This window comes from Carettochelys insculpta, chromosome 3 (genome assembly GCF_033958435.1).
Source record: "Carettochelys insculpta isolate YL-2023 chromosome 3, ASM3395843v1, whole genome shotgun sequence".
Classification (NCBI taxonomy): Eukaryota; Metazoa; Chordata; order Testudines; family Carettochelyidae; genus Carettochelys; species Carettochelys insculpta.
In genome coordinates this window covers 178657113-178672419 of record NC_134139.1, presented here as the reverse complement: position 1 = coordinate 178672419, position 15307 = coordinate 178657113, and the positions used below count along the sequence as shown (strand labels likewise).

General features: G+C 50.6%; 1 protein-coding gene across 3 annotated transcripts in view; it reads right to left on the bottom strand.

The window, feature by feature from the left end:
- The window catches only part of ASAP2 (ArfGAP with SH3 domain, ankyrin repeat and PH domain 2), a 231254-nt gene that overhangs the window by 44949 nt on the left and 170998 nt on the right, over positions 1-15307 (bottom strand). For all 3 annotated transcript variants that reach the window (XM_074991235.1, XM_074991236.1, XM_074991237.1), the window contains exon 21: positions 6485-6598. In XM_074991235.1, coding sequence (XP_074847336.1) covers positions 6485-6598 — 114 coding nt within the window. The remainder of the gene's footprint in view (positions 1-6484; positions 6599-15307) is intronic.

Below are 15307 nucleotides of genomic sequence, written 5' to 3'. Positions count from 1 at the left end.
CCTCTGGGGGGGGCCCCCGGGGTGCGAGGCTTGCCTCCGGGTCGGACTCCGGCTGCAGGGCCTGCTGGGGCTCGTCAGCCAAGGTGTCAAGGGTGGCCGGAGGGGAGGAGGTGTGCCGGGAGCCCAGGATGTACCTGAGCTTCCTGTAAAAGGGGCAAGTGACGGGGGCGGCCCCAGATCGGCTGGCCGCATCCCGGGCCCGGGCATAACCCTGCCGCAGCTCCTTCACCTTACTCCGGACATGGTCCGGAGTGCGGGCAGGGTGACCCCGGGCAGCCAGGCCGTCGGCCAGCCGAGCGAACGCATCCGCGTTCCGCCTCTTGCTCCCCATTACCTGGAGCACCTCCTCCTCGCTCCAGAGCCCCAGCAGGTCCCGCAGCTCGGCCTGCGTCCAGGAGGGGCCCCGCTGCCGCTTCCCAGACTAGCAGGTCTTCTGGCTGGGCTGGCTGCCCTGGCTCCCGTTGGGGGGGGGTCCCCTGGGGGGGCTGCTGGGCAGCCATCGCCGCTGTGTGGTGGGCTGAGGGTTGTGCAGGCTGCCCGCGTGTGCAGGCTGCAGCCTGCATGTTGCCTCAGCTTCCTGCAGAGTCAGGGCGGGGAAGGGGACCTTTAAGGGGCCGCTCCACGCGGCCACTAGTGAGCTGAGGGGCTGGAGAGAGCGTCTCTCAACCCCCCAGCTGATGGCCGCCATGGAGGACCCGGCAATTTCGACGTTGCGGGACGCGGATCGTCTACACTGTCATTCAACGTCGAAGTAGGGCGCTATTCCTATCTCCTCATGGGGTTAGCGACTTCGACGTCTCGCCGCCTAACGTCGAAGTTAACTTCGAAATAGCGCCCGACGCGTGTAGCCACGACGGGCGCTATTACGAAGTTAGTGCCGCTACTTCGAAGTAGCGTGCACGTGTAGACACAGCTTAAGTCTCATAAGCTACGTCTACATGTGAATGCTACATCGAAATAGCCTATTTCGATGAATAACGTCTACATGTCCTCCAGGGCTGGTGCCATCGACGTTCAGCGTCAATGTTGGGCAGCACCACATCGAAGTAGGCGCTGCAGGGGAGCGTCTACACGCCAAAGCGGCACACATCGAAATAAGGGTGCCAGGAACAGCTGCAGACAGGGTCACAGGGCAGACTAGCACTTCCGGGGCAACAGCTAGCCACTCCCTTAAAGGGCCCCTCCCAGACACACACAGCCTGCACAGCATGCGGTCTGCAGAGCCACAAGCAAGCACACCTCGGCAAAGCAGTTATGGACCCCCAGCAGCAGCAGCAGCAGCAGCAGCAGCCGCCAGAGGTCCACCCAGCCGCCCCTGCAGCTTTTATTCGTGGAAGAGGAGCTGGCCCCAGGGGAGGAGGAAGCAACCCCAGACCCTGCTGTCCTCCATCCCCACCCCCACCCCCACTGCACACGCCGCCAGCTGTGGAGCTACCCCATGAGCACCGACTGGTGGGAGCGGCTGGTGCTCGGAGAGTGGGGGGATGACTGCTGGCTCCAGAACTTTCCTATGAGCCGGCAGACATTCCTGGAGCTCTGCCAGTGGCTCACCCCCGCACTGAGGCACCAGGACACCGCCATGCGGCGTGCCCTCAGCATGGAGAAACGGGTCGGCATCGCTGTCTGGAAGCTGGCCACTCCAGACAGCTACCGATCCATGGGCCAGCAGTTTGGCGTTGGCAAGGCCACTGTCGGGGCTGTCCTTATGGAGGTAAGAGGACCCACGGGGAGGGGGAGGCAGCCCTGGGGGTGGAGGGTAGCCCTGAGGGGGAAGGGCCAGACACAACATGCACACCCCTCATTTGTGCTCTCCCATGTCCTTCCCCTGCAGGTCGTCTGCACCATCAACGCCCTGCTCCTCCACAGGCTCGTGCGGCTTGGGGACCCAGATGCCGCCATCGCGGGGTTTGCTACCCTGGGCTTCCCAAATTGCTTCGGGGCTCTGGATGGGACCCATATCCCCATCCAAGCTCCGGAGCACAGCGGAGGATGCTTCCTGAACAGGAAGGGCTACCATTCGGTGGTCCTCCAGGCCTTGGTGGACAGCCAGGACCGCTTCCTGGACATTTATGTTGGCTGGCCTGGCAGTACCCACGACGCCCGGGTATTCAGGAATTTGGGCCTGTGCCGCCGGCTGGAGGCGGGGACCTACATCCCCCAGCGGGAGATCCCTGTTGGGGACACCACCATGCCCCTCGCATCGTTGCAGATGCGGCGTACCCCCTCCTGCCCTGGCTCATGCACCCTTACACGGGTCATCTCACAGCCAGCCAAGAGCACTTCAACACGCGCCTGAACCATGTGTGCCAGGTGGTTGAGAGCACTTTTGGCTGCCTCAAAGGGCGCTGGAGGTGTCTCCTCACCCGCCTTGATGCAGGCCCCACCAACATCCCCCAGATTGTGGGCGCGTGCAGCACACTCCACAACCTGGTGGAGAGCAAGGGGGAGGCATTCTTTCAGGGCTGGGCTGTGGAGGCCGGCAGGGCTGACGTGCAGCCACCCGCTGCCCCCAGTCGCCAGGTCGACCCTGACGGGATCCGGGTTCAGGAGGCCCTGCAGGCCCATTTTGACCACGCTGCGGGGTGAATGCTGGCAGGCCCCCCACTACACCCCCCTATCCTCTACAACACTCCCTGCCCCCACCACAGAGCACCCAAGAGCACGCCCCCGCCACTTTTCTTGCAAATAAAAATAGACCTGTTGTTTTTGAAAACAAAACCGGTGATTTTTCTTATTATTAAAATAGTACAAATAAATATAATATATAATATAGATCTGAACAAAAGGGGGGAACTATTTACATGGGGAGGGCAGGTACCATATAACAGAACAGAACACAAACTATATTATACAAATATATTATATATGGGGGGATATGTACACAGGGGGAGGGGGGGGCCACGTCCTGGGCCCCGCACCCCTCTACTCTCCGGCACCTGGGGTTGGCAGGCGTGACCCTTGCCTCGGCCTCAGCCCTGGCCGAGGATGGCTGGGGGGCTGGGCGAACCGGCAGATACGGCCGGCGGGTTTCAGCAGGCCCCAGGTCCCCCTCGGCGGAAGGCCCCGTGGTGGCAGACAGCAGTGGAGCGGAGGGTGGAGCGGGCAGCGCGGCATGGGGGGCCAGGTAGTCTGCTATGCGCTCAAAAGTGCACATAAAGGCCCCCCATGCCTCCTGGCGCCAGGCCAGCGCCCGCTCCTGCAGTTGCAGGTACCGCTTGTCCACCCGTAGGCGCTGCTCCGATACCTCCAGCTGCTGCCAGAGGGTCGCCAGCAGCTGGGGGTCCGTTGCCGCCCTGTGGTGGTGCTGGGTCCACCGTCGGCCCCGCCGTGGGGCTAGTCGGTGCTCCGCTGAAGGGCTGGCCTGCAGCAATGGCCCCGGTGGGCTGTCCGGGACCACTGACACCTCACCGGCGCTCTCCGGGCCCTCCGATGGTGCGGCTGCGGAACACAGGGGGTCAAGAAGAGTGCAGAGAGCCGTTAGTGTGTGGCTCCCGAGGTGTGGCCCTTGTCCCCCCACCCCTCTGTTGCTGGTTCCCCATCCCCGTCCCCGGGAGATGCTGCTGCTGCTGCTGCTGATGGGTGTCGTCCCCCCCCCCACCGGGGGACCCTAGGTTCCACTCCCCGCATCCGCAGGGATGGGGCATGGCACTGTCCTGCTGGGGGGGCAGGGGCTGATGCACTCTTCTGAGGGACATACCACTGCTGTCCTTGGGGCCATGGTCATCTGGGCATGTGGAGGGCCCTGGTCATGTCTCTTGTCCCTGCCCCTCAACCCTGGGGGTGTGCACCAGGAGGGGTACATACCTGACGGTCCGCTCCCACGGTCGGGGGACACACACTGGGCGGACGCCCTGCTGGAGCTCCGGGACGGCAGGAGTATTTGGAGCCCCACGTCGCTGGAGGAGGATCCCCCCTCCTCCTCCGCCGGTGTCCCAGGGGTGGGCTCCTGGGGGCCCCTGGGGTGCGGGGCTTGGCTCCGGGGCAGACTCCGCCTCCAGGGCCTGCTGGGGCTCGTTGGCCGAGGTGTCAAGAGTGGCCGGCGGGGAGGAGGTGTACCAGGGGCCCAGGATGGCCCTGAGCTCCCTGTAAAAGGGGCAAGTGGCGGGGGCAGCCCCAGATCAGCTGGCCGCATCCCGGGCCCGGGCGTAACCCTGCCTCAGCTCCTTGACCTTACTCCTGACGTGGTCAGGAGTGCAGGCAGGGTGACCCCGGGCGGCCAGGCCCTCGGCCAGCTGAGCAAACACATCCGCATTCTGCCTCTTGCTCCCCATTACCTGGAGCACCTCCTCCTCGGTCCACAGGCCCAGCAGGTCCCGGATCTCGGCCTCCGTCCAGGAGGGGCCCCGCTGCCTCTTCCAGGGCTGAATGCCAGGCTGGGAGCCCTGGCTCCCCTTGGGGGGGGGTGCCCTGGGGGCGCTTGGGGGGCTGGCGGGCGGCCATCGCAGCGGGGGCGTGTCTCTGGGCTGCAGGGAGGCGTGCAGGCAGGCCACGTGGCTGTGCTGCCGCCTGCACACTTTCTCAGCTTCCTGCACAGGAAGGCAGGGGGCGGGGAGCTTTAAGGGGCTGCTGCACGTGGCCACCATAGAGCTCAGGGGCTGGAGAGAGCGTCTCTCAACCCCTCAGCTGATGGCCGCCATGGCAGACCCCGCTATTTCGCTGTTGCGGGACGCGGATTGGCTACACGTGCCCTACTTCGACGTTCAACGTCGAAGTAGGGCGCTATTCCCATCTCTTGATGGGGATAGCGACTTCAACGTCTCGCCGCCTTACGTCGACGTCAACTTCGAAATAGCGCTCGCCACGTGTAGACGTGGTGGGCGCTATTTCGAAGTTGGCGCGGCTGAAGTAGCCGGCACGTGTAGATGCGGCTATTGCCTAATGTGACTTGGACGCTTTAGGAGCTTCAGTCCCAGTATCTCCTAAGGGTCAGATTTGAAAAGACATTTGAAAATGCTACATCTACACTACAAAAGAAAGTCGAATTTGTTAAAGTTGACTTTGTAAAACTGGATTTTATAAAGTCAAAGTTGAGTTTCCACACCTGCCCACCAAGTTGACTTAAACTGCCAACGTTCAACTGTTGCACCTTCAGTTCCGATATCACCTAAGGGTCAGATCTGAAAAGGCAATTAGGGCATCTAAAGATGAAGACCAGAACCTAGAGGAATTTTCAGAAGCACATGTATGCCTTACTCCTACTGAAATGGATGCGAGGCTTGTATGTGCTTCTGAAATCAATAAGGCTGCATCTACACTAGCAAGTTCTTCCAGAAAAACAGGTCATTTTTCAAGAAAAACCCACAGAGAGTCTACACATAAAATGTGCCTTTTCAATCTGAAATCAAAAGAGCGCGGCCCTTTTTATTGTGACCCTCATCATCTCCCAGATGAGGAAGAGCACCTTTTTCCAAAAGATTCTTTTGATAGAAAGCATGTGTAGATGCTTCCGTGAGCCCTTCTTTCGAAAGAGCAGTTCCTCATCGCACCAGATTTTTTGATACCGGGCCCATTCTTTCAAAAGAGCAGGGGCTGCGTGGATGCTCTCTATCAAAAGAGCGGACTGATCTTTCGATCTGCTTTTTTGTGTGTGGATGTGATCTTTCAAATGAAGTTTTTTTTTGAAGATCTCTTCCAGAAGAACGCCTTTCGAAGGATCACTGTAGTGTAGACGCAGCCTAGGTGTTTGGACACTAGTTATGTCTGAAAAATCTAACCAAGCAACAATCTACATTTTTAGGCAAATAAATATCTTTAACAGTTTGGTTCTAAGTGCCAAAGTCCCATTTTGAAGTGTGACAATCATTCCTCTTCGTCACTCGTATACTTCTGAACATTCTACTCTAGAATCATCAATACCACTAGTGCAGAATAGGAAAAGGAAAAGATGCATTTTGTAAAGAAGATTAAGGGCTAAGGCCTCAATTCTGCAAAAAAACATGGACATGCATAACAATGTACAGGATTATTCCCACTGAAATGAAACCAATGCATAACTTTTTGCAAGACCCGAGCCACTGAATTCAGACATTTGACGAGCTATGTGAAGATTCTATAATGAATCACTTTATCTGCACCTTTCCTGTCTTTGATGATGGCTTCTGCTGTGTCACATAAATATGAAAACTCAATTTACTGAAACAAATTGTATTGTGCTCTGCACTAGGTGACTACCACTAAAATCCCAGCTTTGGGAAGAGAAGGAGTCACCATATACATCATTTGTCCTCCTTTACATCACAAAGGCACCAGAACAGACTCACTTGATTTGTAATTAAATCAACAGGAAAGAGCAGACAAACTATAATTCAGGAAATAATCTAGAAACAAAAATCACTGAATTTCTTTATGAAATTTCACTTGCATTATTCTGCAATTATTTCATTTGCATTATTATTCTTACCTATAGAAACAATGTAGCATTTTATCTAAAACATATATTTAAAGGACAAATTTGTAAAGATAATATATAGTGCTAGGCACAAACCTGCAACTTTTCATCCACATCATCATCACTTTCATCCAGATCTTCATGGAGTAACCGCCATTCATATTCTACATGAACATGTGAATTAAATCTTCCAGATAATGCTTGAGTAAGCTAAGAAAACACAGTAGTGTGTAAGTAACAATGCCACATGCAGTAGTTATGAACACTTAAAATATAATTTCCTTTAACAGATGTAAAAATCAGCATGCTTATTCTTTTAATGTATAAAGATGTTTTTTAAAACAGAGTTTAGTGCTTCACCAGGTTATTCGACAGGCAATCTTGAGGACTAAAATCTTCTGTTTATCCACAGAACAAATAAACCAGATGCAGCTTAGCCCTTCACTACACAACACTGCACCTTAATCATGTTATGGAGTGAGGCTACATCTACGCTACAAAATAAAGCCAAATTTAGTAAAGCTGACTTTGTAAAGGTCGATACTATAAAGTCAAAGTTGAGTTTCCACACCTGACCACAAAATTGACTTAATGTGTCCCCACTAAATCACCAAAGTTTGACTGTTGCAGCACTGCTTTGTGGGAACCTATCTCACAGTTCCCTCAGCCCCGGTGCAATCTGGCTTTTCTTGCTGGTGTGTTATGGGAAAAAATGCCCCACAAATGGCTGTGGGTGTGTGATGTTGTCTTTCCAGAATGCATTGCTCTCATTCAGCTCCCGTTTTTGAAGTCTTTATTGCCTGATGAGAGAAACTGTTTGAGTTGTCTGCTTTATAGCCACCCTTGCAAGTTGTTTCTCAGCATCCATTGATGGGACTGTGCTTCATTCTGTCCCTTTTTAAAGAACAGTGACTAAAAAAAATAAATTGACTGTACCATGTAAACCAGCTGCTCAACTACTTTTCCACAGGTGAAAACACACCGAACAGGTCACTGCTGGGACTGTGGTTCATTGTCTCCCTTTTTTGTAAAAAACAGTGACTTTTAAAAATAACCTTACGGTGCACCCAGCTGACTGTGCCATGTCAACAGGTCACTCAGCTACCTTTCTCCCACTAAAAATACAGCAAACAGGTGGGCTTCAAATGAGCCGTGGGAGCATGCAGATGACTTTACCATGTGCCATGATGAGAAAGACTTTGTATTATTCTCAAGCAAAGCAGAAAAGAAGGAAAAGTAGGGAATCCCAGGGAAAAGAGAAACAGTGACTTCTAATAGCAACAGAGAGGAAGCCGTGCTAGTCTATACACTATCAAAACAAAAAGCAGTAAAGTAGCACTTTAAAGACTAGCAAAGTGGTTTATTAGGTGAGCTTTTGTGGGACAGACCCACTTCTTCAGACCATAGCCAGACCAGAACAGACTCAATATTTAAGGCACAGAGAACCAAAAACAGTAAGCAAGGAGAACAAATCAGAAAAAGATAATCAAGGTGAGCAAATCAGAGAGTGGAGGGGTGGGGGGGGAGGTCAAGAATTAGATTAAGCCGAGTATGCAGACGAGCCCCCATAGTGACTCAGAAAGTTCCCGTCCCAGTTTAAACCATGTGTTAATGTGCCAAATTTGAACATAAAAGCCAGCTCGGCTGCTTCCCTTTGAAGAATGGTGTGAAAATTCTTTTTCAGTAACACACATACCTTCAGGTCATTAATAGAATGCCCCATTCCATTAAAATGTTGACTAACTGGTTTGTGGATCTGGAGTGTTTTGATGTCTGTTTTGTGCCCCTTAACCCTTTGTCTAAGGGAGTTAGAAGTCTGTCCAATATACACAGCATCTGGGCATTGTTGGCACATGATGGCATATATGATGTTAGTAGAGGAGCATGAGAAAGTGCCCGTGATTCTGTGAGTAACCTGGTTAGGTCCAGTGATGGTATTTGCAGAGAAGATATGTGGACAAAGCTGGCAGCGGGCTTTGTTGCAGGGAAAGGTTCCAGGACTGGTATTCCTGGGGTATAGACTGTGGCTGTCTGTGAGGATCCTCATAAGATTGGGAGGTTGTCTGTAGGAGAGAACAGACATGTCACCCAGGGCCTTCTGGAGTGTGGCATCCTGATTAAGGATAGGTTGTAGGTCTTTAATAATTCGCTGCAGTGGTCTGACTTGGGGGCTATAGGTGATGACCAGTGGTGTTCTGTTCTTGGCTTTTTTGGGCTGATCTTGGAGTAGCTGGTCTCTGGGTATTCGTCTGGCCCTGTCAATTTGTTTTAACACATGGTTTAAACTGGGACGGGAACTTTCTGAATCACTCTAGGGGCTCGTCTGCATACTCGGCTTAATCTAATTCTTGACCTCCCCCCCACCCCTCCACTCTCTGATTTGCTCACCTTGATTATCTTTTTCTGATTTGTCCTCCTTGCTTACTGTTTTTGGTTCTCTGTGCCTTAAATATTGAGTCTGTTCTGGTCTGGCTATGGTCTGAAGAAGTGGGTCTGTCCCACGAAAGCTCACCCAATAAACTATTTTGCTAGTCTTTAAAGTGCTACTTGACTGCTTTTTGTTTTGATAGTGACTTTTAAAAATCAGGAAGAACACACAGCTGACTGTGCCATGTCAACAGGTCACTCATCTACTTTTTCCCAGCAAAAACACACCAAACGGGTTACTGCTAAGACTGTGGCTCCCCTGATCTGCACCCCTTGGGAAAGGAGAGTACTGGAGACTGTTAGCAGTTCCCATGGGCCAGCCCCATGGCATGTGTTTCCTCTGAGGGGCCAACCCTCAAGTAACCTGTTCACATTTTTCTATCAGTTGTGTGCCCAGGCAGGGGGCAGTCCCAAAAGTATTTGCCACGAGGGGCCACTCCCTGAAAAGTAACCTGTTGACACAGTTCAATCTGTGTGCCTAGGTAGGGGGCCAGCCCCAAACAAATTTGCCACCGAGGTGCCCAGACCCTGTTGCGTGTTGCTTCTCAGAGGCCAGCCCTTGAAAATATTTGCTACTGTGGGAGTGCAGTTGGGTGGGGTGGGGAGAGGAGAGGAGAGGAGAGAGGTAAGGTATTTCAAAACCAGTGTGGCCAACACACACTGTGGACCCTGGGGCAAGGTGTGGTGGGGCTGGCTCCAGGCACCTGGAAGGGTCAGGGCCTTGGGACCAAGAGGCAAGTCCAAGGGCAATCAGCCCTTAGAGCCGCCCAGACTCCAGTGCTGGGCCCCCTTCCAGCCCTGAGAAGCCACATGGAGTGGCACAGTGACACTCCTGCAGTATTTCAAAGGGGCCCTGTGCACTTGCTCCCTTTACACCCCACACCTCCCACCCCACTGGCAGGTCTGTTCAAAACATACACTCATGGCCCATTCTGCAGTTCTGACAGAAGTAAAATCCCCTTCCCTGAGGAAAATATTGACATCAGTGGAACTGCAGCCTTTTACTCCATTGACCAGGGCGCTTGCGACCAGGGCTCTTGCAAACAGGACGACTGCTAATAGGCGGGAGTTTTGAGAGGGGCTCTCCTGGTGAAGGAGGGGGCAATCTACAGCACCTTGAGGTAAGTGGCTGTCTAGAGTGTGGGGGTGTTTGTGTCTGGGGGTTCTGGGCTTGTGTTTGTCTGTCTGTTTGGAGTTTGGAGTGCTGAGCTGTCTGTTTGAAAGGCCGTGTGCTCAGGCTGGCAGTTGGAAGCTGTGAGCCTTGATTAGGTTTCAAATTGAAACCTCTGTGCTGATTGGCTGAGCTGTAGCCAGAGGGAGGGGCTATTAGGAAGGCCGGAGCCTTTTAAACCCTGCTGGCAAGCGACCAGGGCGCTTGCGACCGGGGCTCTTGCAAACAGGCCAACTGCTAACAGGCGGGAGTTTTGAGAGGGGAGTTTAGAGGGAGCTAGTTACTTCTAACATCCTTAAATCTTTTATAGCATCCCCATCTGGTACTTTTACTTAAGAACCCCATATAGAATTAAATTAAATCAGAGGAGGAAATGCAGGCAGAAGACCAGCAGCAGAGCAGGGGCTATCCTGTTTATTGCGTCGGGTGTAATATGTATGATTACCTACCCTGTGGGTGGGTGGCTTATGTGTGCACTCGATGCAAGGAGCTCCTGGCCCTCAGAGACCGAGTGCGGGCTTTGGAGACCAGGGTGGTTGAACTGGAGGAGCTAAGGGAGGCAGAGAGCTATGTTGATGAGGCTTTCCGGGACATAGTAGGGCTGCCCACCTCCAATCTGACAGCCCCGATGCTGTTAAGGAGGATGAAAGGCTCAGGGAAGGAGAGCAGTCAATGGGGGCAGAGGGAAACCATCCCGTAGTTGGGACCCTCCTTCGAGAGAGTGCTATGGTATCCTCTCACGCCGAGGATACCTCTCTGGGGGAGGGAACACCAGTTGCTAGGAAGAGGCAGGCGTTAGTAGTGGGAGATTTGATCATTAGAAATATAGATAGTTGGGTTTGTGATGACCGGGAGAACCGTATGGTAACTTGCCTGCCTGGCGCGAAGGTTGCAGATCTTTCGAGGCATCTAGACAGACTTATATGCAGTAGTGGGGAGGAGCCGGTGGTCATGGTACATGTAGGTACCAATGACATAGGGAAGGGTAGGAGAGATGTCCTGGAGGCCAAATTTAGGTTGCTAGGAAGGAGACTTAAATCCAGGACCTCTATGGTGGCACTCTCAGAAATGCTTCCAGTTCCACGCGCAGGGCCAGATAGGCAGGCAGAACTTCAGAGTCTCAATGCGTGGATGAGACGATGGTATAGGGAAGAAGGGTTTAGATTTATTAGGAACTGGGGACACTTTTGGGGTAGGGGGAGCCTATGCAGGAAGGATGGGCTCCACCTAAACCAAGCTGGATCCAGGCTGCTGGCACTAAACATTAAAAAGGTTGTATAGCAGTGTTTAAACTAAGAGATGGGGGAAAGCCAATTGGTGTGGAGAAGCATGTGGATTGGACAGAGACTTCTCTTAGGTGAGACTCCATTGGTAGAGATTCTCTAGAAATCAGTCAGAAAGAGAAGAAGGGAGATGATAGCTTATGAGCCAGATCAGATGAGAAAAAAATCACATGTAAAAGAATCCAGTACGTCAGGCAAGGGCAAGCATATGAATAGTGGTAGTTTTTGAAAGTGCTTTTACACAAATGCTAGAAGTCTGTCTAATCAGACAGGTGAATTAGAGTACCTCATATCAAAGGAGGAGATTGACATAATAGGCATCACGGAAACCTGGTGGAATAAGGACAATCAGTGGGACACTATCATACCGGGATATAAAATACATCGGAAGGACAGAATGGGTCGAGCGGGTGGCAGAGTGGTACTGTATGTGAAAGATAATCTAGAATCAAATGAAATAAAAATCCTAAATGAATCAAAATGTTCCATAGAATCACTATGGATAGCAATTCCTTCCTCTGATGGGAATATAGCGCTAGGGATATATTATCGACCACCTGACCAGGACAGTGATAGTGATGCTGAAATGCTAAGGGAGATTAGACAGGCTATCAAAATAAAAAACTCACTAATAATGGGGGATTTCAATTATACCCATATTGACTGGGTACATGTCACCTCAGGAAGGGATTCAGAGACAAAATGTTTTGATGCCTTAAATGACTGCTTCTTGGAGCAGCCGGTACAGGAACCCACAAGGGGAGAGGCAATTCTTGATTTAGTACTGAGTGGAACACAGGATCTGGTCCAAGAGGTAACTATTACAGGACCGCTTGGAAATAGTGACCATAACATAACAACATTTAATATTCCTGTGTTGGGAAGAACACTGCAACAATCCAACACTCTGGTATTTAATTTCAAAAAGGGGAATTACACAAAAATGAGGAGGTTAGTTAAACAGAAATTGAAAGGTAGAGTAACTAAACTAAAATCCCTGCAAGCTGCATGGAAACTTTTCAAAGGTACTATATTAGAGGCCCAACTTAGATGCATACCCCATATTAAGAAACACAGTAAGAGACCTAAAAAAGAGCCACCATGGCTTAACAACCATGTAAAAGAGGCAGTGAGAGATAAAAAGGCATGTTTTAAAAAGTGGAAGTCAAATCCTAGTGATCAAAATTGAAAGGAACATAAACACTGCCAAATTAAATGTAAAAATGTAAAGAAAAGCCAAAAAAGATTTTGAGGAACAGTTAGCCATAAATTCAAAATACAATAGTAAAATGTTTTTTAAGTACATTAGAAGCAGTAAGCCTGCTAAAAAAGCAGTGGGGCCCCTGGACGATAGAGACATAAAAGGAGCAATCAAGGAAGATAATGCCATTGCAGAAAAACTAAATGATTTCTTTGCTTCAGTCTTCAAGGCTGAGGATGTTAGAGAGATTCCCAAATTTGAGCCGTCCTTCATGGGTGACAAATCTGAGGAACTGTCCCAGATTGAAGTATCATTAGAGGAGGTTTTGGAACTAACTGATAGGCTAAATGGTCACAAGTCTCCGGGACCTGATGATATTCACCCAAGGGCTCTGAAAGAACTCAAATGTGAAATTGCGGAACTATTAACGGTGGTTTGTAACCTATACTTTAAATCAGCTTCGGTACCCAACGATTGGAAGACAGCTAATATAACACCAATATTTAAAAAGGGCTCTAAAGGAGACCCTCGCAATTATAGACCGGTAAGTCTAACGTCAGTACCGGGCAAATTAGTAGAAACAATAGTAAAGAATAAAATTGTCAGACACGTAGAGGAACATAATTTGTTGAGCAAAAGTCAACATGGTTTCTGTAAAGGGAAGTTGTGTCTTACTAATCTATTAGAGTTCTCTGAAGGGGTTAACAAGCATGCGGACAGGGGGGATCCAGTAGACATAATATACTTAGATTTCCAGAAAGCCTTTGACACGGTCCCTCACCAAAGGCTCTTATGTAAATTAGGTGGTCATGGGATAGGAGGAAAGATCCTTTCATGGATTGGGAACTGGTTAAAAGACAGGAAACAAAGGGTAGGAATAAATGGTAAATTTTCACAATGGAAGGGGGTAACTAGTGGCGTTTCCCAAGGGTCAGTCCTGGGACCAATCTTGTTCAACTTATTCATCAATGATCTAGAGAAAGGGGTAAGCAGTGAGGTGGCAAAGTTTGCCCATGACACCAAACTGTTCAGGATAGTCAAAACCAAAGCAGACTGTCAAGAACTTCAAAAAGATCCCAGCAAACTGAGTGACTGGGCAGCAAAATGGCAAATGAAATTTAATGTGGTTAAGTGTAAGGCAATGCACATTGGGAAAAATAACCCTAATTATACATATAGCATGATGGGGGCAAATTTAGCTACAACAGATCAGGAAAGTGATCTTGGAATTATAGTGGATAGTTCTTTGAAAACATCCACGCAGTGTTCAGTGGCAGTCAGTAAAGCAAATAGGATGTTAGGAATAATTAAAAAAGGGATAGAAAATAAGACAAAGAATATCTTACTTCCCCTATATAAAACTATGGTACGCCCACATCTTGAGTACTGCATGCAGATGTGGTCTCCTCACCTCAAAAAAGACATATCGGCGTTAGAAAAGGTTCAGAAAAGGGCAACTAAAATGATTAAGGGTTTGGAACAGGTCCCATATGAGGAGAGGCTAAAGAGACTGGGACTTTTCAGTCTAGAAAAGAGGAGACTGAGGGGCGATATGATAGAGGTATATAAAATCATGAATGGTGTGGAGAAAGTGAATACAGAAAAGTTATTTACTTGTTCCCATAATATAAGAACTAGAGGACACCAAGGCTACGTCTACACGTGCACCCAACTTCGAAATAGCTTATTTCGATGTTGCGACATCGAAATAGGCTATTTCGATGAATAACGTCTACACGTCCTCCAGGGCTGGCAACGTCGATGTTCAACTTCGACGTTGCTCAGCCCAACATCGAAATAGGCGCTGCGAGGGAACGTCTACACGCCAAAGTAGCACACATCGAAATAAGGGAGCCAGGCACAGCTGCAGACAGGGTCACGGGGCGGACTCAACAGCAAGTCGCTCCCTTAAAGGGCCCCTCCCAGACACACTTTCATTAAACAGTGCAAGATACACAGAGCCAACAACTAGTTGCAGACCCTGTATATGCAGCACGGACCCCCAGCTGCAGCAGCAGCAGCCAGAAGCCCTGGGCTAAGGGCTGCTGCCCACGGTGACCACAGAGCCCCGCAAGGGCTGGAGAGAGAGTATCTCTCAACCCCCCAGCTGATGGCCGCCATGGAGGACCCCGCTATTTCGATGTTGCGGGACGCGGATCGTCTACACGTCCCTACTTCGATGTTGAACGTCGAAGTAGGGCGCTATTCCCATCCGCTCATGGGGTTAGCGACTTCGACGTCTCGCCGCCTAACGTCGATTTCAACTTCGAAATAGCGCCCAACACGTGTAGACGTGACGGGCGCTATTTCGAAGTTACTGCCGCTACTTCGAAGTAGCGTGCACGTGTAGACGCAGCCCAAATGAAATTAATGGGTAGCAGGTTCAAAACTAATAAAAGAAAGTTTATCTTCACACAGCGCACAGTCAACCTGTGGAACTCCTTACCAGAGGACGCTGTGAAGGCCAGGACTCTAACAGAGTTTAAAAAAGAGCTCGAGAAATATTTGGAGGTTAGGTCCATAGATGGCTATTAGCAAGGGGTCAGGTGGGTGACTAGCCTTTTGTCGAAGGCGGGAGATGTATGGCAGGAGACAAATCGCTTGATCATTGTCTTCGGTTCACCTCCTCTGGGGCACCAGGCATTGGCTACTGTCAGCAGACAGGATACTGGGCTAGATGGACCTTTGGTCTGACCCAGTATGGCCGTTCTTATGTTCTTATGACCAACCCTTCAGTACTTGGTGAGCCCTGGAAAATGTGAAGTGCAGAAGCCTTCATCCCGCACAGGCCAGGATGTGCTGTTGTCAGGAAGTATGGTCTGCACTGCACAGCCAGC